This window comes from Phocoena sinus, chromosome 12 (genome assembly GCF_008692025.1).
Source record: "Phocoena sinus isolate mPhoSin1 chromosome 12, mPhoSin1.pri, whole genome shotgun sequence".
NCBI lineage: Eukaryota > Metazoa > Chordata > Mammalia > Artiodactyla > Phocoenidae > Phocoena > Phocoena sinus.
In genome coordinates, this window is record NC_045774.1 from 18,589,114 (window position 1) to 18,614,638 (window position 25,525).

General features: G+C 37.2%; 1 protein-coding gene across 4 annotated transcripts in view; it reads right to left on the reverse strand.

The window, feature by feature from the left end:
* Positions 1-25,525, reverse strand: part of ADGB (androglobin) — a 143,319-nt gene that overhangs the window by 84,803 nt on the left and 32,991 nt on the right. For all 4 annotated transcript variants that reach the window (XM_032651183.1, XM_032651180.1, XM_032651182.1 and 1 more), the window contains exons 8-12: positions 21,796-22,043; positions 17,591-17,725; positions 13,426-13,520; positions 5,980-6,154; positions 2,967-3,057 (exon numbers count right to left, since the gene is read on the reverse strand). In XM_032651183.1, coding sequence (XP_032507074.1) covers positions 2,967-3,057; positions 5,980-6,154; positions 13,426-13,520; positions 17,591-17,725; positions 21,796-22,043 — 744 coding nt within the window. The remainder of the gene's footprint in view (positions 1-2,966; positions 3,058-5,979; positions 6,155-13,425; positions 13,521-17,590; positions 17,726-21,795; positions 22,044-25,525) is intronic.

The window sequence follows — 25,525 nt, forward strand, 5'->3', positions numbered from 1 at the left end:
AGTTTGAATCCTGAGAAAATTTGTCCTGGTGGTATGCAGCTCTGGTTCATACAATCCGCAAAATATTTGAGTAATATGCAATCTCAGTAAGCTAAGAGATAATCAAAAACCATTTGGAATATGGTAAAATCATCATCTTAGTGGATAACACTAACTATAAAATTAATTGGAAAAAGTATAAAGCATTAGTATTTTTATGTTACGTTTAAGAAAATTCTGTCTTTATGTGGTATTTTGTATTTGTAACAGGTGAAAGAAGTGTAGCATGTTACATAATCCAACAAATTAGGCTATAAAATGTGTAGCTTTATATTTAATTTTAGGTTTATAATTAAGTTATAGGTATAAGAAAATTTTGGTTTGTAAAAACCAATAGTGTACATAGGAAAAACCAAGGTTACCAAAAAACATTTTGATTATTTGAACTTTTAATGATGATTTATATAATTGGCAAGATTTTATTTGTGATTTTTGCCTTTTCAAGAATTACTTAAAGCAAAAATAATATATAGTACTGTTGTAAATGCAATTTAAAATGTTTAAATTCAGCTAACTAAATTTATTTAAAACTTTTATAGAAATTAATAATTTATGTATAAAATAAGATTTTTTATAAGTTAAAATGAAAGTATGAGGAAAACTGGATTTGCAAATACATAACAGAACAAATTTTTAAAACCAAAGAAGCAGCAAATTGTTTTTTCTGTTTATAAAGCTTGACATGGCTAAATGCCATGTTTGTCTACTAGTGCTGCCTAGGGGGTCCCTCTTCACCCACTTTTCAGTGTTTAATCGTTGATGCATAGAACTGCAGGAGCCTTAAGTTAAAACATTTGAATAATGTTTCTAATATTTTCAACTTAACTAGTGTCCATAAAATTTAAATTAACAGGCTATGATGTAAAGAAGCTCTAAAAGTAGGACAGTACAATGAACAGAATTCTGATCTAAATTTTGATTGCTTTTATTCATCAGCTTATATTCTTTTTTTTTTTTAAGATGTTGGGGGTAGGAGTTTATTAATTTATTTATTTTTGCTGTGTTGGGTCTTCGTTTCTGTGCGAGGGTTTTCTCTAGTTTTGGCAAGCAGGGGCCACTATTCATTGCAGTGCGTGGGCCTCTCACTATTGTGGCCTCTCTTGCTGAGGAGCACAGGCTCAGCAGTTGTGGCTCACAGGCTCACAGTTGCTCCGCAGCATGTGGGATCCTCCCAGACCAGGGCTCGAACCCATGTCCCCTGCATTAGCAGGCAGATTCTCAACCACTGCGCCACCAGGGAAGCCCCATCAGCTTATATTCTTATCGTGGATTTTAATATATCCAAGAGGAGGATGAAACACATCTAATTGTCATTATATTTGTGACCTATCAGCAGTTCAAAAATTTTAATAACGTTCTAGTAAAGTTTAAAAAAAAATTCAAAAAAGTACACACATCATAAATGTAAAACTTGCTGAAAAATCACCAAGTAAATATGGCCATATCAGATCAAGAGATATTCAGATTCAGATCAAGAGATATTAATATTACCAGCACTCCACAAGCCCTGCCAGACATGCTTCCCAATCACAGCTAGCACTCCTCGGCACAGGTAACCACTATCAAGACTTCCAACACCATATGTTGCTTTTTCTTTTCTTTTTAAAATCTATATTAATAGAATAATTAAAACTAAACTGTATACTTTTTATACCAGATTACTTTGGTCTAATATTTTTGTGTGTGACATTTATCCATGCTGATTTTTTTGCAGTATTTCTTTTGCTTTATATCTATATATTATTGTATTATGTTTGTCTATGGTTTTACTATAATTATCTAGCTGCAGTTTTCTCTGCATTTACATTACTTGACTTTTTTTCAGAACTTGCTGAATCTTGACTTGATTTTTTTTAACTTTTGGGATAATTTTGGCCATTATATTTTTATTTCATGATTATCCCCAAACTCTCCTCTACTTCTGAGACCCACTTGCAAGTATGTTGGTCTTTTTCAACTTTTCTTACATGTCTTTTATTATACTTTTCCTCATTTTTTTTTTTTTTTGGTCTCCATACTTCAGTCTGGATATTATCTTTTGACTTATTTTCCACTTTGCTAATTGTCTTTTTTTTGCTGTATCTTATCTGTGATTAAACACATCCACTGAATTCTAAAATTTCAGTTATTACATTCCTTGGTTCTAGAATCCCTATTTTTTTAAACCATTTTAAATACTAGTATTTATTTTTATATTTTACAACTTTATTGAGGGATTATTGAAGTACATTTAACTGCACAAATTTAAAGAATAGATTTGATAATCCTTGATTATGTATATATTCATGTGTTAGTTGTCAATTGCTTCATAACAAATCACCACACTTTTAGTGGTAATAATCGTATCACCCACTATTCCTTCTCATTATTGCTATCTGTGGACTTCCTTTTCACCACTATGAACTCATTAAAAACGTTAGACCCAGGATGATAATTTTTATTTCTATCCCTATTGTCACATTCAAATATTAGTAAATTTGGATTCTTCCTCCCCTTCCTCCTTTTTCTTCTTCATTGTCTTTGCTGTTGTATTTAGTTAGCTCTTTTTTTCTCCTCTAAGAGTGACAGACTTCATCTCCCAGGTTTTTATGACAATCATTTGATCTTGTGATTTAATTATCAGGTAATAACCAGAAACATTCCCCAGTGCTAATGTTTAAAGTATAACAAAATACTGTGTTGTTCTGAAGCAGAAGCCAAAACTATAAAGCCAGACATATTTAGGCCTCGTTTTGAACAATTCAAAATTTATCTTAACTGTTTATTACTGTGAAATAGTAGCTAAAAATTTTATTTTCCTATGATCAGTGCATTGACACAAACTTTAATACAGTTGTCACCAAGGGATACATTTTTAACTGCACAAATCACAAAATGCTTCATCTGTTAACAAGATGAATTCATGGGAAAGAATGTTCTATACTTACGTTTCTGTTGGGATTGTAAATGGAGTCATTCTATAATTCAAAAATGGACTTGAAATCTCAAGAAACTGGTCAGGCTTCTTTACTACTAATTCTAAAAAGAAAAAGGTAGTGTGATGTACTTTTTAAAAATTTTCCAAGATTATATGTAAAATTTGACATTTAATGCAGTACTGATTAGTTTAACTATTTACCCAGCAAACTTCAATAGAGTTAAATAGAAATGTACTACGATACATAAAGTTTTGTATTAAAAAGGACTTTATAGATCCTACCAATATGAGATTTCTTTAGTCTACTTCTCAGTTGCTTTCCAGATTTACAAGGTGAAACAATGAAGTCTCAAGGGAGAAAGCAGTGTCTCCTAGAGTTATTACTTGGCATTTGCTGCTATTTCATATACACAAAAGACTTTCTATAAAAGTCTTTTACTAAAAATGTGTTCTTTTAGTTAACCTCTACAACACAATTGCTCAGGACATGAAAAAAATGTGGACTAATACATGGAGGTTGTGGAAGAGCAGAAAATGTAACAAAGTAAAGGTCATAAGTAGAAAAGAAAGCAGTAGTCAAGAAAAATGTTGTGGGTATTCCTAAAGACGTCTGAAGCTGACGTAGAAGTAAATTCTCAATGGATATAGCACACAACCCATGCACTAACACGGTGAACATTGAAATTAAACATTAGGCATAATTATTTTAAATAAGCTCCTATAGCAGTGGAAAGGATGACCACAGGACGAAGAGAAGTGAGACTATGACACAGTGCACATGACTTCTCTGTGCTTGTTCTGTGATAACCTCTATACTGATCTCTCTCTCTCTCTCTGTTTCCTGTTAATTTCACTTTAAATATTAAATCCAATAGAGAGAAGAAAGACAATGATGTGGTGAGCCTCAAAGCCGGACACTGCGGTTATGGAATCCCATCAATCCCATCAATCCGTAGGTTTTCTTTCCCAGCTTACAATGGAGCTATCAAATTACACAGAATTACACAACAGTCAATATCAAAATCAGGAAGTAGCTGAATGTTCAGTATTTTTCCTTTCATTCAGCTATTCCTGATGTTCTGAATGAAGAACGGTTGTGTGGCTCTATGCATTTAACTAAAATATAGCATTCAGTAGTAAAAGATTTTCTTTCAAGCATCATGCGAATGCTGATCTTTGGTTGGAAAGACAGAAGAAGATAGGAAGGAAGGAGGGAAGGGAAGGAGGGAGGGAGGAAACTGGAAAGTTCTTGGAATCCAAAGCAACAGTTGGCACTTTGGTGGCACAAACAGCCCGTTGCAGAAACTCAAGGAATGTAAGGAAGTAACTGAAATAATCAAGCAGGAGGGAGAGAGGCAGACAAGTCTAATAAAAAAAAAAAAAGATGAACTGACCATTTCTCCTGTATATCTAAACCAGATATTTCTTTAATCTTTGTTCTTTCCTGTCCAGGATAAAAACATGTTGTGCTAGAAAATCTTTGCCACCAGCTGTACTGGTTGTATAAATGTAGGCAGAAAGCAAATGTGAGGAAAATTACATGGTTAACAGTTGTTATTTATATCTTAAAAACATGTAAATTATGGTTGGAAGTAGGAGGCAAGGAACAGGTAAATACTCCAATCTCTGTGGCTAATGCGGTTTTAGGATCCTGAGTACCAACGAGACTTACGTATTACCCTGTGACTGAGATATGGTTCCTCTCCCCTGCACTGAAGGATCAGCAACACTTGAATTGGTAGCAGAAGCCACAGCAAGCACCATCAATAAGGGTACAAGCCATGGTTCATGAGCCCAACCACTTAAAGCTTATTTATATGCTTCTCGGGGATGCCTTTAGTAAACTGGCACTAGGTATGTTCATCATGGCTTTGTCTTCATTGTTCATTCAGGGACAGGCCTGTGAACCCTAATGCAGTAACTTCTAGAATGTGATGACCTGTTACTGGATGGATACAATTAGAAGATACTGAGGTATTGGAAAAGACAAAGGAAGAAAATGCGAAAGCAAGGAAATGAACACAAAAAAGATGACAAAAAAAGCTGTTTTTGAACAAAGATAATTTAAACTTTTTGGAATGGGAAATATATATACACACATATACACATATACATATGTAAACCATATGTAAACATATGTAAACCATAGCACCACAATTCTCTATCACCCTTCATTAAAAATCGCAAGTATAAATTAGCTACGGAAAGGCCATATGTTTATGCTGAATTAATATAAACAAATTAAGTTATTCCTCTAAGCCATAATTTTTTAATTATTAGTTTTTCTTTTCTAATCCCCTCTCCTTCTGATTTTTCATTTATGGTCTTGCTCATTTCTTCTCTTGCCATCTTGGTCTCTCTTCCATTCAAACGTGGTGCTCATGGAAAAAGGAGTAAAAATGAAGACTTGTCGAGAAAATAATTGAAGGAGCGAAGAATTAGACATGGATTATGAGGAATTTAGAAATAAAAGGTGAGAATAAGAACAAGGTGGGAACAGTCTCCCTGCCCCATTCTCAACCTGTGTGAACCTGTGTATTTCTGAGCACAACTGCCATTCACTGTGGCTACATGACAACACTGACACAGGAACCAGCCCAGGGTAAAAGTCCTATTCCTATAGGAGTTTCAAACAGAAATCAGTCAATTCAAAGATTATGTCCTACAGGGCACTGTAGAATGATGCCCATGTTAGAAATTCACACCAGTGGTCTAACGTATATGCTACTTAACCTTCTATGTTACTTACTACCAACCACTTTTTTATCACAGTTATAATCACAATGCCATCACCCAAAGAATGGCCTTTATATATCTGGCCAGTTTAGACATGAAAACCAAACTGCTTGGCGTCTGAGATGTGCAGAATTAATCCTTTAAAGACATAAAATTCGGACATAAAATTAAATGAAGGTTTTAACTGTAATGTTGAGTTGTTTGCCTTGATATGTATCTCATTACAAATGAAACTATTAGAACTTCATAGAAATGTTAATAAGATTTTCAGACAATATGATTCATACCTTGAGCTTCATCTGTTATAACAGTTTCCTTTTTTTGACGAAGGAGTTTCCACGGAGGTACAGGGGGTAGTTTTGGTGGTGCTATAAGCGGGCAAGACCTGGTTCTTGTCACCAGCACAGGATGGCTACAGGTGTGGGAAAGCCCATATTCCCTAAGCTTCTCAGCAGAATCAGCCTAAAAGGTGGAAGGCAGATTTAAAAGGATTCTTGTATTTGCCTCATGCCCTTAAGATAATACTTTTCGTCATTATAAAAATACTATCACCACTAGAGAGACATAGCGGTAATAAGAAAAAAAATAACCACCCGTATTTCTACATCCCTTAACATAAGCACTATTACTCTTTGTATTTCTTTCCATCTTTTAAGTTATCTGGGGCCCCCTTTCCTTATTTACAAAATGAGAGACTAGAACCAGAAGCCACTTTTCAGTTCTAAGAGTTTAAGATTCTATGGGATTGCAGAAGTCTTAGTATATCAGTTTTGGTCCAAAATTAATCAACTACTATTTTTATAGGTTAAAGCTCTGATGCAGTCCTTAACATGTAAAGTCTTTGTCAGTTTGTTTTTTAAGCACCAGCAATTGCTACCTAGTGTTCACAAAAACCCACTGCCTTTAGGCGTCAGGTCCGTGAGGGTAAGCGGTTGCCTTGTCTACAGTGTCCTCAGGCTCCGCCCACACGAAATCCTCATGATCGCGCCTGACAATGGAGGCATTCACAGGACAGAGGGTAGAGGCTGCCCTGTGTCCTGCCAGATCAAGTCGTTTCCCAGGCAGATGCTTTCCATATTTGACGGTTCAGATCTCCTGAAGCCACTTGGCTTTGGAACAATTCAGAATAAGATTTAAGTAGAAATTCAGTTACTGACTGATGGCTGAAATATGCCATAAGTAATCAAAAAGTATGTGAAAGTTAAAGTAATGTACACTGTAGTCAAATTCTCATGTTCACGGTCTAAATGTTGAAACATTTAAAGTAAAATAAAATATTAACTACCTTAAAGTCAGTTTTGCCAGTAACTATTTTTCTTCCTAGTGATTTTGCATCATTGATTTCTATGCAAATAGCAATGTTTGAAAATGTAAATTTATAAAGCAGTCATTTAAATTGGGATCAGAAACCCACCTTTTAGCCTATTCTAAATTATTGCCTCAGCTACAACATGCCTTGCTGTTGGGGCTGTTTTTCTATAGCTCAAACTAGCTCAATCTATAGTTGAGGCACAAAATAGGCGGGGGTATCCCCGAGCTAGAACAGTTCTTCCTGAATCCAGAGATTAATTATGATGGTAATAATTAATAATTGTAAGAAAGAGTTAATCAGTGCATTATTAAGTCCAGTAGAGCCACTTAAAAGCATTATAAGTATGTGAAATAAAGAGGAAAGCACTTCAATGTTTTTGTGTTTTTTTTTTTAAAAAAAAGGCCTAATTTAAAGGAGAGGAAAATGCCACATCCCCTTTATCCCATCTGTGAATGTTAACAATTCACTGAAAAATTCAGAAACCCCTGGAATTATGCCTTAGAGTGGCTTAAAAATTTTTTTTCATAGATGCTATAAAGGCTAAGCCTTTTTTGTATAGATGCTATAAAGGCTAAACTTTAACTCTGTCAAATTTTAGAAGTTTCCCAACACCTGAAAGGAACCCTTCCCAATAAGAATTTATGGACGAATACATTGCTGTTATGCAATAAGTTAATGTCTCGGTATAGTAATAAAAATACATTACTGTAAAATTTACATTTAAATAATATCCAAAGTAGTATTTATAAGTTGAATAATTCCCAGATAGTTTACCGTTCAAAAATTCGGTCTACACATCTCAACTCCTTCTTACAATTGCAATCACAATTGTAGTCTGTTTGCTTTCTTTTTTGAGGTGCAGAGCATCAGAAAATAAAACTATTTAAGGCATTTAGAAAATGTAAGATATTGTGTCAAATAATTAAGTATGGTATTTTCACCTATTGTATTGTTTGAATAATCCACAAAAGTACTAGCTTGATGTAAGGTATGTAAGCCAGTTTCTCTTACTTCGTTTTATTTCCAACATACTACACGATACTTCTGAATGACATAAAGTAATGCTATTAATAATAGTTATAGTTTGATATCGAGAAACTTTGTTCAAGGGGCACAAATTTCCTTAGAGTAGAATTAGGGACAGAGAGAAATTTAGAATAGTGAAACATTCTAGTGAAATACTGAATAGGCCTTCAAGAAATCTTTTTGAATAATTCATTATGTAAGACAAACTAGAAGTTTCCTTGTCCATAAAACCCTTTCACTCCCTTACCCCATCCCACCTCAGACAATCTAAAAGTAGGATTTTGAGTAGATAGGGGAGGCTTTTTTAGAACTCCCAGCTCACCCATTTAAATAAAACTAAAACCACTTAGAAGATCCAGGAGAAAGAGGATGGGGGAAAATGTGGGGTAATTCTTAACACTTTGTTTCTTCCCAAGTTTTTTTTTCTTTTATTCTTGCATTCTTTACCAATTCTTTAAATAAAAGTATTGACTTTATTTTTACAGCCTGGTCTCATTGTCTTTGGGGTTAGAATTTTTTGCAATGTACTCCATTTAACAAAATTCCACTAGAACAGAACTTGTTTTCTGTAGATTCAGCTTGAAAATATTATATCATCTTTACATTCTGATTTTTACCAGGAGAATGTGTTCATCCTAATAAATAATGTAAAAGAATCAGTAGGAGACTGTAACGCTGTAGTCAATTCATTACAGCCTTGAAGTTCATTTCATTACTGTTATAGACACTGGGCTCATTTCTGAAACTCTGGGCCCTTTAAGTCATTTCCACCCCCAAAAGGAGGGTTTATAATACTCTGCACATCCTGGCTCTCTCCCACATCTCAAGCTGCCTCTAACACTTCTCCCTTTGCCATCTGTTCAACCTCTAGTAGTCCCTCGAACCCACTGGGTTCTCCTTCACCTTCAGACTTTCCCACATAAGCTTCCCTCTGCTTCAAGCACACTTTTTCCTATTTTCCAGGCTAACATCTTAAAGCCACTGCTTAAACATTTTTTTTCCCCCTTTAGGAAGACTTCCCTAGTCACCCACTGGAGAGAAAGATGTGTTTCTGCTGTGTGTCCAATACTCATTTATCCACTCCTTCATTAATTCATTTATTTGGTCACTCATTCAACTTTTTTTTATTTTAATGCTACATCTACCATGTTCCAGGCACTCTCCATCATGAGAGTCTTCTAACTTTATTACTGTTGTTGCTTATCTGCCTTTCTCATTGACTCTAAACTTTGTGGGGAGCGTCCTTATTAATCATGTTCACCGTGGTGTCCTCAGATCCCAGCTCACTGTTTAGGACATGTGGGGTAATTCAATTAATAAACAATTAATAAACATCTGTTGAATTAATGAATAAACATGAGAGTTTCTTTGTTTTTTCAATTAAAAATTTTGTGTTTACAGGTTAATTTTTCAGTAGAACAGCAAAAAGTTCAAGTGGATTATTTTGCACCTTCTTTGTGTAATGAAGATGTAAATTCTATCTTTATATTTTTCAGTTTTAAAAAGTGTTTAAGTACTTCCCATACGTGAGGCCAGGACACTCCATAAAGCATGGCTCATGTTCTTTTGTAGTCTATGATGTTAGACTACTGGAATATCTAAGACAACACCTAGGCCAAGGCTGGGTAAGGAGATTAAAAAAAAATCAGGGCTGACACAGGCAGCTGAAATCCTAACTCGGAAGACTCGGAAGCCGGGGAAGCACACTAGGATTTAACCATGGCTAAAGGTAAATAACTTTGAAATAAAAACAGACACATTGCCCCTTTCTCTACTTTCATAATGGCACATTATGTTCTGTTGTCTTGACAATATTACCCTTGTTATATTACAGATTGTCACAGGAAGGAATGCTTCCTATCTAAAAAGAAAGGAGGAGGAGGAAAAGGAGGAAGAGGAAGGAGGGAGGGAGGAGGGAAGGGAGGGAGGGAGGAAGGAAGGAAGGGAGGGAGGAAGGAAGGGAGGGAGGAAGGAAGGAAGGGAGGGAGGAAGGAAGGAAGGAAGGAAGGGAGGGAGGGAGGGATGGAGGAAGGAAAGAAGGAAGGGAGGAAGGAGGGAAAGAAGGGAGGGAGGGAGGAAGGGAGGGAGGAAGGGAGGAAGGGAGGGAGGGAAGAAGGAGGGAATGAAGGGAGGGAGGGAGGAGGGAAGGAAGGAAGAGAGGGAGGAAGGAAGGAAGGCAGGGACCAAGGGAAGGAAGGAAAGGAGGGAGGGAGGAAGGGAGGGAGGGATGGAGTAGGAAGAAAGGAAGGGAGGGAGGAAGGAAGGAGGGAAGGAAGGGAGGAAGGAAGGAGGGAAGGAATGCAGGGAAGGAGGGAAGGAAGGGAGGGAGGGAGGGTGGAAGGGAGGGAGGAAGGAAAGGAGGGAGGGAGGGAGGAGGGAAGGAAGGGAAGGAGGGAGGAGGGAAGGAAGGAAGAGAGGGGGGAAGGAAGGAAGAGAGGGAGGAAGGAAGGAAGAGAGGGAGGAAGGAAGGAAGGCAGGGACCAAGGGAAGGAAGGAAAGGAGGGAGGGAGGAAGGGAGGGAGGGATGGAGTAGGAAGAAAGGAAGGGAGGGAGGAAGGAAGGAGGGAAGGAAGGGAGGAAGGAAGGAGGGAAGGAATGCAGGGAAGGAGGGAAGGAAGGGAGGGAGGGAGGGAGGGTGGAAGGGAGGGAGGAAGGAAAGGAGGGAGGGAGGGAGGAGGGAAGGAAGGGAGGAAGGAATGAGGGAAGGAAGGGAGGGAGGAAGGGAGGGAGGGAGGGAGGAAGGAAGGGAGGGAGGGAGGAAGGAAGGGAGGAAGGAGGGAAGGAAGGGAGGAAGGGAGGGAAGGAGGAAGGGAGGGAGGAAGGAAGGGACGAGGAAGGGAGGGAGGGAGCAAGGAGTGAAGTAAGGGAGGGAGGAGGGAAGGAAGGGAGGGAGGGAGGAAGGGAGGGAGGAAGGATGGAAGGGAGGGAGGGAGGAAGGAAGCAAGGGAGGGAGGAACGAGGGAGGGAATGGAGAAAAGGAGGGAGGGTGGAAGGGAGGGAGAGAGGGAGGGAGGGAGGAAGGAAGGGAGGGAGGAAACAAGGGAGCGAGGGAGGAAGGGAGGGAGGAAGGGACGGAGGAGGGAAGGAAGGGAGCGAGGGAGGAAGGATGGGAGGGAGGGAGGGAGGAAGGAAGGGAGGAAGGAAGGAAAGGAGGGAGGGAGGGAAGGAAGGGAGGAAGGGAGGGAGGAAGGATGGAAGGGAGGGAGGAAGGAAGGAAGGGAGGGAGGAACGAGGCAAGGAATGGAGGAAAGGAGGGAGGGTGGAAGGGAGGGAGGGAGTGAGGGAGGGAGGAAGGAAGGGAGGGAGGGAGGAGGGAAGGAAGGGAGGAAGGAGGGAATCGAGGGAGGAAGGAAGGAAGGGAGGGAGGAAGGAATGGAGGGTGGGAGGAAGGGAGGAAGGAAGGAAGGAAGGAAATGAGGGAGGGAGGAAGCAGGGAAGGGAGAGAGGGAGGAAGGGAGGGAGGGAGGAAGGGGGAGAGGAAGGAGAGAAGCAAGGGAGGAAGGGAGGGAGGAAGGAAGGGAGGGAGGGAAGAAGGAAGGGAGGGAGGGAAGAAGGAAGGGAGGGAGGGAGGAAGGAAGGAATGGAGGGAGGGAGGAAGGGAGGGAGGAAGGAAGGAATGGAGGGAGGGAGGAAGGGAGGAAGGAAGGAAGACAGGATGTGAGGGAGGGAGGAAGCAAGGAAGGGAGGGAGGGAGGGAGGGAGGAAGGGGGGAAGGAAGGGAGGAAGGAGGGAAGCAAGGGAGGAAGGGAGGGAGGGAGGAAGGGAGGAAGGAAGGGAGGAAGGGAGGGAGGGAGGGAGGAGGGAAGGAAGGCAGGGAGGGGTGAAGGGAGGAAGGAAGGAAGGGAGGGAAGGAAGGAAGGAAGGGAGGAAAGGAAGGGAGGGATGGAGGAAGGGAGTAAGGGTGGGAGGTAGGAAGGGAGGGAGGGAGGGCGGGAGGAAGAGAGGGTGAAACGGAGGGAGGAAGGAAGGAAGGAAGGAAATGAGGGAGGGAGGAAGCAGGGAAGGAAGGGAGGGAGGGAGGAAGGAAGGGAGGGAGGAAGAAAGGGAGGGTGGAGCGAAGGAAGGGGGAAGGAAGGGAGCGAGGAAGGGAGGAAGTGAGGGAGGCAGGAAGGATGGAAGGAAGGAAAGGAGGGAGGGAGGAAGGGAGGGAGGGAGGAAGGAAGGGAGGGAGGGAGGAAGGAAGGGAGGGAGGGAGGAAGGGAGGGAGGAAGCAAGGAAGGGGGAAGGAAAGGAAGGAAGGGAAGAAGAAGGAATGATAACACTATGCCCCTTGGGCAGATCATCCAGAAGATAAATGTAATGCACACAGTAAAGTGCAGTAATCAGAGAATTGAAACTGTAAACATTTCAACCAAATTTCCATTCAAGTTTTACTACTCAGCTATTTCTAACTAAACAAATAATTATATCCGTGTCTTCTCATACTTTGATGTAGTGATTTCAGAACATATAAAATTCTAGCAATAAAGTGTTGGATGTCTAAAAGTTCCCCAAAGTGTTAGGAATCAATACAAATACAATAGGCTGTTTTTTAAGTAGACTGAAGAGTAATCTGGCTTTACTCTTTAAAAGGGAAGGAGAAAAATAATTTTTATGTCCCAGAACCAAAGATTACTTAAAAAATTATGGCAAACCAATGCATCCCATGTAACTATTAAATATTATGTTGTCAAATATTTCACATCATGGGAAAATGTTAATGATACAGTGTCAAGTGAAAAAGCTGGTTTCTAAACAGAAAGTAAAATAGAATTCCCTTGAGTAAAAACGTTTATACACATGTACACATAGAAAATATGCAGACAAGAAAAACAGTCAAAGTGTATACGCCAAAATGTTAATAGTGTCTATGACTAGGTGTTTATACTATGAATAGTTTAATTTTATTATCTTTGTCCATATTTTCTAAGTTTTCTATAAGTTGTTAGATTTATAAGAAAAAAGCAATTAACATTTTTGTGTGTATTACTTTAAGATACAAGGAGCTCATAGCAGTGGTTTACTAGCCCTCAATATGCATTTATTTAAGTTGTCTTAGGTTAAGAAAATATGTATGACCTGTTTATAGAAAGATGATTTATTATTACTTAGGAATGGCTTACATACTTCTCACTGAAATATATAATTTGATGCCTTTTGTTTACAATGAAAGGAATTGATAAAAATATATGAGACTACATCCTTTTTTTTTTTTTTTTTTTTTTTGTAGTTAAAACTATTGCAGCCATCTAAGAAAATTTTGGATGTTCCAGGTCCTTGTACCTAAGTGCCTAATTATAGAGATAACAGGACTGAAATTCAGGAATGAAATTTTGATTAAATTCTGATATACCTTTTACTACAACACACACACACACCATAAATTATACTGAATTTCTTGGCCTTGAGTACTTACCATCTTCTCTAATAAAAAGATCTTCTTTTCAAACAAATAGAGAGGTGTAAAGGTAGCATATACAACTATCTGAGGGGACTGTATTGCTGAAGAACCTGTAAAACCAAACACATATTGCGTCATGGAAATTCTAGACAAAATGGAACTGGCAGGTCTTAGTAGACTGTTCAGATTCCTTAATGAACTTATCTTTGTTGAAGAAATATAGGTAAATGACTCTGCATGCATATAATAAATGTTAAATCTCAAATCTACATCTATTTATAGAATGTCTCATCAGTTTTACCTTCACAATAGTACCATATAATTCATTAAGAAATCATTTTACTTCGTTGTAAAACACTTATTACATAAACTCACTCTAGCTATCTGTCAATGTAACTTAGCTTTCATAGAATCTTTATTTTGAATTTAAGGAATTCTGAGAGTTTCTATGTCATTTCAAGTAGAAAGAAAACATAAATAAATTAATCCTCCCATGAAGAATGGAAACTAAGAAGGTAACTTAGTTTGGAATGTTTAATGCCTGTAGATTTGCTCCTGAACATCAATATTTATTCATGTGTTCCTTAATACCCTGAAATTACCCCATTTGATTCATGATGCTTTTGTTCTTTAAAGGTTCTGGCCAAAATAATAGAATTTATTTTCCTCTATTGTTTTTATTTTTAATTAAAAGGTTTTGACTTATTCCTTTAAAATTCACACACTTAACAAAAACAGAAATATAGATCAATGGAACAGGATAGAAAGCCCAGAGATAAACCCACGCACATATGGTCACCTTATCTTTGACAAAGGAGGCAAGAATATACAGTGGAGAAAAGACAGCCTCTTCAATAAGTGGTGCTGGGAAAACTGGACAGGTACATGTAAAAGAATGAGATTAGAACACTCAACACCGTACACAAAAATAAACTCAAAATGGATTAAAGACCTAAATGTAAGGCCAGACACTATCAAACTCTTAGAGGAAAACATAGGCAGAACACTCTATGACATAAATCACAGCAAGAACCTTTTTGACTCACCTCCCAGAGAAATGGAAATAAAAATAAACAAATGGGACCTAATGAAACTTCAAAACTTTTGCACAGCAAAGGAAACCATAAACAAGACCAAAAGACAACCCTCAGAATGGGAGAAAATATTTGCAAATGAAGCAACTGACAAAGGATTAATCTGCAAAATTTACAAGCAGCTCATGCAGCTCAATATGAAAAAAACAAACAGCCCAATCCGAAAATGGGCAGAAGACCTCAATAGACATTTCTCCAAAGAAGATATACAGACTGCCAAAAAACACATGAAAGAATGCTCAACATCATTAATCATTAGAGAAATGCAAACCAAAACTACAATGAAATATCATCTCACACCAGTCAGAATGGCCATCATCAAAAAATCTAGAAACAATAAATGCTGGAGAGGGTGTGGAGAAAAGGCAACCCTCTTGCACTGTTGGTGGGAACGTAAATTGATACAGCCACTGTGGAGAACAGTATAGAGGTTCCTTAAAAAACTACAAATAGCCCCCAAACAGGCTGGAGTGAGCGGAGCGGCAACGCGGCGGCGGCTCCCTCCCAACCTCCCCCTCCCCTCCCCTCACTCCCCTTCCCCTTCCCCACCCCGCCCCGCCGGGAAAACGCGAGCCGTCGCCTCGCTCCCCAAACCGCCGCCTGCCCTCGGCCAACCGCCCCCAACGGCCGCCCGCGCACGGCTCGCCGGGCCCCCTCGCTCCTCCCCTCAGGCCCCCAGAGCGCTCCCCTCCCGCCGCCTCGCACTAAAAAAAAAAAAAAAAAAAAAAAAAACTACAAATAGAACTACCAAATGACCCAGCAATCCCACTACTGGGCATATACCCTGAGAAAACCATAATTCAAAAAGAGTCATGTACCAAAATGTTTATTGCAGCTCTATTTACAATAGCCAGGACATGGAAGCAACCTAAGTGTCCACTGACAGATGAATGGATAAAGAAGATGTGGCACATATATACAATGGAATATTACTCAGCCATAAAAAGAAATAAAATTGAGTTATTTGTAATGAGGTAGATGGACCTAGAGTCTGTCATACAGAGTGAAGTAAGTCAGAAAGAGAAAAATACCGTATGCTAACACATATATATGGAATCTAAGGAAAAAAATAATAAAGGTCATGAAGAACCTAGGAGTAAGACGGGAATAAAGACACAGACCTACTAGAGAATGGACTTGAGGACACGGGGAGGGGGAAGGGTAAGCTGTGACAAAGTGAGAGAGTGGCATGGACATATATACACTATCAAATGTAAAATAGATAGCTAGTGGGAAGCAGCCACATAGCACAGGGAGGTCGGCTCGGTGCTTTGTGACCACCTAGAGGGGTGGGATAGGGAGGGTGCGAGGGAGGGAGACGCAAGAGGGAAGAGATATGGGAACATATATATATGTATACCTGATTCACTTTGTTATAAAGCAGAAACTAACACACCATCGTAAAGCAATTATACCCCAATAAAGATGTTAAAAAAAAATTCACGCACTTACATTTCACTGCACTAGATAATATGTTTATTGAAGAATAGTATCTTTAGAACCGCAATATATAAATTAGATGTTAACCCTGGATCACTCTAAAATGGATTAAGATGTGAACTATGCCCAACTTGTAAAAATATGTTTTTACATTTAAAAAGTAAATTTTGTATATGTAGGGGAGCAAAATTTGTCACCTTAAAATGTGTCTCTCTGTCATGAGGATTATTTTGGGCTTTTTTTTTTTTTTTTTTAAGAACAGAGTACTCAGGAATTCTTCCTTTTTACCTCCCCCTTAACTGCCTAAAAGAATTCAGATAAAGGGCCTGGTCCAGGAAAAGCACTACCACCAGAGATACCTACAAAGAATATGGGCTAAGTGTGGTAGGGCAGGGCCTAGAGACAAGAGTCATCTCTGTGTCCCACTGCCTCTGCATGGTAGAGCCAACATGTGTTTACCAAACATTTGCTTTTCAATCTCCAGGTGAATTGCCTTCCTCCCTTTTGAAGTCACAAACCCCCGACCCCCTTTTCTTTCTCTCAGATGGTAGATAAGCCTCAATTGCCTAACTTGTCCTTGGGTTTCATTTTTCTTACGAGGCCTCATACGTACATAATTATTATTCTTTTTCTTCTGTTAATCTGTCTCATGTCAATTTAATTCTCACACCAGCTAGAAGAACCTGGAGAGAGTAGAGGGAAATTTTTTCCTTCTCTAACATATTTTTCATGCAGCAGAGATCTGAACCCAGGCAATTTTATTCCACAGCCCAAACTTTGAACCACATTCTGTATCTAGAGGTTGACTTAACTATGAGTTTGGTAGAAAAAGAGGCTTTGTTACCATCATTTTCACAAAGAAAGAAACTCAGAGAAAGGTTTAGCCATTCTAACAAACATGAATAATTATCAGTAACTTTGGGACTGTTATGTCATCCAGTATCAACAAAGATTACTTAAGGCATCACTATAAGAAAACAAGTTTTTGTATAAAATTAAAAATATAATGACTAGTGTTTGTATTTTCTCTACCAAACCACCAGACATGTTTCTGTAAAAATACAAAGCCAGAACTATGAAAATGCTCTCACGAAAAAACACAGTAATGTATTAAGAAAGAAGACAAAATGAAAAAAAAAACTAGATAAAGCATAGTGCCGGAGGTAAATGGACATGTTTTCATGTAAAGAAGGATGAACTGAGAATTATGATATACACTCTGGAAGCACCAAGATAGATGACCCAATGTTAGGACTATAAAGTTTAAAAAATATATTTTATATATCAACATATATATAAAATTTACACAGAGGAGGACATATATTAATACATATTAATATATAATTATATATTTTATAATAAAAATATGTCTACTAACATATAATATATATTTTTATTAGTATTATATATCCTCCTTCATGTAAACACTTCTGTGACTGTTGTACCATAAGAACTTGGATAACATTGTCTCATATGTAGGATCTTGCTCTGTTATGCATAACATCTGAGGGCCTAACAATTGTGGGCAACCTTGAAAAGCTTATTTAGACATGTCTAAACAGGAAATACATTTCTATGCTCCAGTGTTTTCCAGCATTTTAAGAAATAAGTACAATAATTATTATTCTAGGAGACTGAGAACTTACAATCTGACAGAGACTGTAGAGAATATTGTACGTCTGATGAGGGCCTTGAACCATGAAGAGACCATTTGGATTTTTCCTTTTCTTTTTCCTTCTCTCCATCTTTACTCCTTTTCTTTCCAAGGTCTTTTGCATCAGCTTTCTCCAACATATTAAAAAAAATGTAATAAATCTTTTAACTACAAAACCTCAATGTATGTCGCTTATTAAGTCATTGTGTTGCAAAGAAAGTTAAATAGTAGTATTTAACTTATTTAAGTGTAAAACAATAGCCATAAATTTCCCCAAGTACTACTCACCTCAAATTAGTAACATCAAAATAAAGCAAATGGAAACTTTGAAAATTGACATGTATTGTGAAAGACATGCAGCATTATTTATTATCGACTACACATAATTTTATGTTAAATGTAGATGATCAGTTGAATATAATTTATTCATATAAAATCATGGTGTCAGGCTGATTTTCTCATTTAAAAAAGAAAAACCAGCAAAGAAAGTGCTTAAAGTTGAGTCCTAAATGTGGAGCCCTCTTAGATCTTCTTTACTTGGGGCTTGCATTTCAAGAAACACAGCTTTCTGCCTCCAGAATATCTTCTGGTGGAAACTGGCTACTAACCAACGTCCACAAACCAACATCTGATTGTCCACATGTTGTGTGTAGTAAAACCCAGTACCCAGAACCGTCCACCATTTGAATTTCCATTCACATTTACATTTCTATGAAACATGTTCTCCTTCAACTTACCCCTAAGCTTTTTTATTTCCTAATAAATCCCTTCCAATTCTAAAACAGAAATTTCAAATTTCTGCCATTCATTCTTTCATCATTTGCTAAACTTGTAATCACCATTGATCAGGTTGTTTGTTTTTTTTAAAATCTGCATAAATGAAAACTATAACATTAACAACTTGTACTGCTCCTTAGCTTCTAAAGTAAATCTATCTCATAGCTTTTATAGTAGATTTAACATCTATGTTAGATACAAAGGCAAAGATAACTATAACTTTAAGTGTAGGATGAGATATTTTATTGGGAAACAAGTACAAAACACAGATTATTAGAATTTTATTTTGTGGCTTTTCTATAAATATTTGACTTAAAACTAATTACAGGTAATAATATATGACTTCATGTATGATTTTAAAATGGGGTTTTAAAAGCCTTTAAATGCCTATTCAGAATTCATAATTTAAAATATATAATATATATATAATAAAAATTATAAATAGAAAAACACACTTTTCAAATAGAAATTTGGAAAGTATGCAGAAATGTTTACCAAAATGTGTTTTTGCCAGTACCATGAGTAAATCTGTTGCTCCTCTGTCACCTCATTTCACCCATCTGGCCAACCCCTCTGAATAAAAGTAGCAGCTGAGTCCTACTGGACATGGCCTTCCTCTAGTTCTGCAAGCTTCTGCCACATCTATTTTAAATAACAACGAGAACCTTCATCTCCACCTCCACTTCACTCTTAGCTCATAGAGAATAGAAGCCTTTTGTCAGAAACCCTCAGCTTCTCCCTATCAAACCCATTCATCCACTGACATGTGCATCTGTCCTCTCCCATGCCCTGTGCCCACCCGTTAAGATGGAGGAGACTTTGCTCCCTGGTTTGGTCCAATCCCTTCACCTGGGCTCTCTGGAAACTTACACTATGGCTGTCATCTCAACTGCATCTTCCCAATCACTTAAAAATACTTCTTCATCAGGTAAAAATTTAAATATCTTTCACGGGTCCCCTACATTCCCTGTCAGCTTCCACTTTGTCGCTCTCCTGTTCTTCACAGACAAACTCCTAACAGGGGTGTTTATAAATTATCTTACTTCCCACTTATTTCTTAACCTCTCCAACGTGTCTTCCACTCCCATCACTTACCAGTGCCCAGTGACCTCCATATCACAAAATCCAGCAGAGAAACTTGAATTCTCCTCATATTTCAACTCTCAATACTACTTGACACAATCTCCCTGATTCTTAAAGCACTCTTTTCCTTTGACTTCAGTAGCAACATGCTCTGCTGGTCTTCTTCCTGTTTCTCTGGTCATGCTTTAACCTCTTTTGCCAGCTCATTATTTGGTACCCAGTTCTCAGATATTTAGCTTCTTTAAGGCTGAGTCTTAAGCTTCTTAGTCTTCTCACTTTACGCCATCTCCTTGGGAATATCATTCATTGTTTAATTTGGCATGCATTTGTCAATGATTCCCAAAAGTATATCACCAGCCTGGAACTCCTGACATGAAAGTACACTTGATTTCTTAAAGGCACTTCAAATTCAATATGTTCTGAGTCATTCTGTGATCTCTCCTCATAAAGCCGTTCCTCTTTTGGCATTACGCCTCTCAATAAAAGGTACTACCATCTATCCAGTTTTGGAAGTCAGAATTCTACACATCATCTTTGCCACATTCTGCCATTTTTTACATTTTAAATATCTCTCAATCATTTACTTTATCTGCCTCTCCACTATGACTGTCCTATTACCCTATGCCAAGCTACTATTGTCTCTGAACTGAGCTGATGCAAAGGTCTCCAAATTGTTTTTTCTGAGCTGATGCAAAGGTCTCCAAATTGTTTTTTCTATGTCCACTCATGTCACTGACTCTCCACCCCCATGCGCACACCAAGTTATTTTCTTCTCAGAGAACCAGAATATCCTTTTGAAAATGTGAAACAGATCATGGCTCAACCCTAAACTCTTCATTAGCCGTCAATTGCTCCTTGGTAAAGATCAATCATCTTAACATGATCTGGAGGATTTGCAATGATCGCTCTCCTATCTACTTCTCCAGGCTCTTCTTAAGCCACTTTATTCCACACATCCTCTCCTCCAGCTAAACATATCTTCTACCAGGTATTCCAAATCATTGTCATTCCTGCTACTTCTTCATAATATTTATATCTGCTGTCTCCTCTATCTAGAATGCTCTTCCCTTCTCAGTCCTTAATCTTCCTCCAGATATCTCTATCATCTTTGCAAACACAGCTCAAAATTCCTTAGGGAATTCTTCCTTGATGCCCCAGACTAGGTCTTTCATATGAACTAAAGTTTCCTGTATTTCCCTTCAAGACTCATGTATTAGTATGTATTTATGATTTTTAAAATTAATGTTAGTCCCACTCACTAGACCTTAGTTCTAGGAAGTGAGTTCCACACCTGATTTTGTTCATCAAGTTATCACTAATTCCTAGAACACTTACCGATATTCTCAGCAAGTAGTATATTGAATGGATTGTTAAATGGAGGGCTGGATAGACAGAAGTTAACTTGTGATACATGAGAAAGGGATTCCAGGGTCAAATTAATTTAGGATACACTGGGTAAAACAAATTTAATCTGGCTTTTTTTTTGCTTTCTTTTATAAACTAATGCACATTAGATCATTTTAAATGGCACTGATGATAGGCAGATATCACACACACAATTTTTTTGTATATTTTTGAGAAACATTTACAGTAATTATTTCTGGGCAGTATATGGTTAGAAATGCTGGTTGATAAGATCTAGATAAGGACAAAATATCAATATCTTATAAAACATAAACATTTGAAAGATCATTATAGATGCTATCATAGTACACAAAAAAGCTGAGTATCTTCTAGTATATTTAACTCTACTATACAAGCATTATTGTTCATATGTATGGCTATATGAAATATTTTAGAAAACATAAAATAAATAATGATTAAATATATTTCCCACTTAAGAAGAAATGCTCCTACACTCTGTAAAATAACTCGAAAAATTTTTTCCAGATTTTAACTTTCACCTTACAATAACCTGCAAATCATAATCTAATCTGTATCCATTTCACACTTCCTGAAAAGGAAAACAGGACAATTTTTCTCCTTTGGTATTCTGGTCCATTCCACTCTACATATAACATATAAGAAAGATGTGTTTAAGGGAAATTGAAAACTTAATGTGTTTTTCTATATTAATAATATATTAATTATCATCAAAATATATAATTGCCTTTGATATTTAAGGAGAGCAAAATATAGTAGAATAATTAACATATGGTAAACACCATTGCAAGTTCTAATATCTTGGAAAGAAAGGACCTTAATTACATGACTGTTTCCACAACACTTAATAAATATAATGACAATAAATAATCATTAAATTAAGCAATGACTAAACTATAAAGTGTTTATATATAATACCCATATTGAATAACATCATGATATAGAATGTCTTACCCTTTAAAACTCTGTCACTTTTCTCAGGTAATTTTAGTGTTGTTGCTAAACCTTCCGGTTTGAATTCCTTGCCATCTTTCATTTCTTTGCCATCTTTCACTTCTTTCCCATCCTTCATGTCTTTTCCTTGTTCTTTTAATTTGGCATCTACGTCTGTTGTTTTGCTTTCAGAGCTGGACTCATCTGACAGCTTAAACTCGGGCAATATTTCTCTCAAGAGCTCCCAAACTTTGTCCATATATCCTGGGCTTAGGTAAAAAACAACGTTAATTTCCAAATTAAGCATTTTATTCCACATCAATAAATTGCTGACAGAAAAAAATTAACTTGCTACTTCAAAAAACCAATTACAATAGTTACTTCACATGTTAGTTAAAAACACCATTATGTGCTTATTTATTCAACAAGCTTTGATTGAGTGCCTACTCTGTGGTGGGCTTTGCTGATGCAAGGAGACCAAACACAGAGTTCCAATTAAAGATGGTGATGTAGGAAGATTCTGAACTCACCTCTACCTATGGACACAACAAATCTACAGCTACATACAGAACAATTTCCTCTGAAAATAATAAAAAAAAATAGGTGAGGAATTCCTTCATATCTGGCAAATGAGAAAAAAAACCATAGTGAAGTGGCTAGGTGAGACACAGTCTTGCCATAAACCTCACACAGTGAGGGCACACACAGTTTGGAGGGAGCTCACATCCCTAAGCTTTTCCCTGAAGAATGAAGAGTTTGAACCCCACATAATGGCACCCCAACTTTTAAGACCTGCAGATCAGAGACAAGCTCCCAAAACATCTAGTTTTGAAAGCCAGCAGGGCTTGCATCCATGAGGCCCACAAGGCTATATAGCAAACTCAGAAAGAGTTCTTAAAGAGCTCTCACGGACTCACCCATCCCAGGACTCACCCATAGAAGAGCACCCAGTAGGGGACTTTAATATCCCACTTTCACCAATGAATAGATCATCCAGACAGAAAATCAATGAGAAAACACTGGCCTTGGGACTTCCCTGGCAGCCCAGTGGTTAATACTTGGTGCTTCCGCTGCGGGGGGAGTGAGTTTGATCCCTGGTCAGGGAACTAAGGTCCCACATGTCACATGGCATGGCCAAAAAAAAAAAAAAAAAAAAGTTAAAAAAAAAAAAAAGAAAACATTGGCCTTGAATGACACATTAAATAGGATGGACTTAGACACATATAGAACATTCCACCCAATAGCAACAGAATACACATTTTTCTCAAATGTACATGGAACATTCTCCAGGATAGATCATGTGTTAAGTCACAAAACAACTCAATGAGATCAAGGAAACTGAAATCATACCATGCATCTTTTCCAACCACAACTGTATGAAACTAGAAATTAATTACAAGAAGAAAACTGGGAAATTCACATCTATGTGTAGATTAAACTATATGCTACTGACCAACCAACCGGTCAAAGAAGAAATTTAAAAAATGCTTTGCGATAAATAAAAATGGAAGTACAACATAACAAAAATACAACAGATACAACGACAACAAACAAATACAACAAAGCAAAGATAGTTCTAAGAAGTAGTTCTGTGAGAGTTCGTAGCAATACATGTCTACATTAAGAAATACAATCTCAAATAAACTACCTAACTTTACACCTAAAAGAAATAGAAAAAAAAAGAACAAATGAAGCCTAAAGTTAGTAGAAGGAAGGTAATAACAAACATCAGAGTGGAAATAAATGAGAGAGACTAAAAGGACAATAGAAAAGATCAAAGAAATTAAGAACTGGTTTTTTGAAAAGATAAACAAAATTGACAAACCTTTAGACTCACCAACAAAAAAAGAGAGAATACTCAAAGAAAATCAGAAATGAAACAGACACATTGTAATTAATACCACAAAATACAAAGGATCATAAGAGACTACTATAAACAAATATACAAAACAAACTGGACAACCTAAAAGAAATGGATAAATTCCTAGAAACATATGATTTACCAAGACAAAGAAATAGAAAATCTGAATGGACTGATTACTAGTAATCAAAAACTTCCCAACAATGAAAAGTCCAGAATCAGAGAGCTTCACTGGTGAATTCTACCAAACATTTAAAGGAGAATTAATACCAATACTTCTCAAATTCTTTCAAAAAAGAGAAGACAGGGGAGAATGTCTAAACTCATTTAATGAAGCCGGCATTACCCTGATATCAAAATCAGACAAGGATATCACAAGAAAAGAGAACTACAGATCAAAATCCTTGATGAACATAGATGCAAAAAATTCACAACAGAATGTTAGGAAACAGAATTCAACAATACATTAAAAGGATCACACACCATGATCAAGTGAGATTTATTCCTGGGGTGCAAGAATGATTCAACATGCAGAAATCAATCAGTGTAATACATCACAGTAAAAAAAATGAAGGACAAAAATCATATGGTCATCTCAATAGATGCAGAAAACCATTTGACAAATTCAACATCCATTTATGATAAAAATGCTCAACAAAATGGGGTTAGAGGGAACACACCTCAATATAATAAAAGACATATATGACATGCCAACAGCTAACATCATACTTAATGGTGAAAAGCTGAAAGCTTTTCTCTAAGATCAGGAACAAGATAAGGATGCCCACTCTCACCACTTTTATTCAGCACAGTATTGGAAGTCTAGCCAGAGCAATAAGGCAAGAAACGGTAATAAAAGGCTTTTAAATCAGAAAGGAAGAAGGAAAACAGTCATATTTACAGATGACATAATATTATATATAGAAAACCCTAAGAAACTCCACCCAAAAGCTGTTAGAATAAACAAATTCAGTATAGTTGTAGGATACAAAATCAATATACAGAAATCTTTTGCATTCTATACACTAATAATGAACTATCTAAAAGAGAAATTAGGAAAACAATCTCATATACAACTGCAGCAAAAAGACCTAGGAATAAACTTAACCAAGGAGGTGAAAGACCTGTACACTGAAAACTATGATATTAATGAGAGAAATTAAAGAAGACACAAATAAATGAAAGATATACATGGCTTATGGACTGGAAGAATTAATATTGTTAAAATGTCCATACTACCAAAAGCAATCTACATATTCAATGCAATCCCTATCAAAATTCCAATGATAATTTTCACAGAAGTAGAATAAACAATCCTAAAATTTGTATGGAATCACAGAAGATCCTGATTAGCCAAAGTAATCTTGAGAAAGAAGAATAGAGCTGGAGGCATCACACTTCCTGATTTCAAACTGTAATACAAAGCCATAGTAGTCAAAAGAGGATGATATTGGCATAAAAGCAGACACATAGATCAATGGAATAGAATAGAGAAGCCAGAAATAAACCCATGCATATATGGTCAATTAATTTATGACAAAGGAGCCAAGAATATAATGGGGAAAAGTACATTCTCTTCAATAAATGGTGCTGAGAAAACTGGACAGTCACATGCAAAAGAATAAAACTTGACCGTTGTTATACTATACACAAAAATTAACTCCAAATGGATTAAAGGCTTAAAAGTGAGACCTGAAACCATAAAACTCCTAGAAGAAAGCATAGATGTTAAGCTCCTTGACATCAGTCTTTGTGATAATTTTTTGGACTTGACACCAAAAGCAAAGACAACAAAAGTAAAAATAAACAGGTGGACTATATCAAACTAAAAAGCTTCTGCAAAAAAACAAAACAAAACAAACCTACAACAAAATGAAGAGACATCCTACT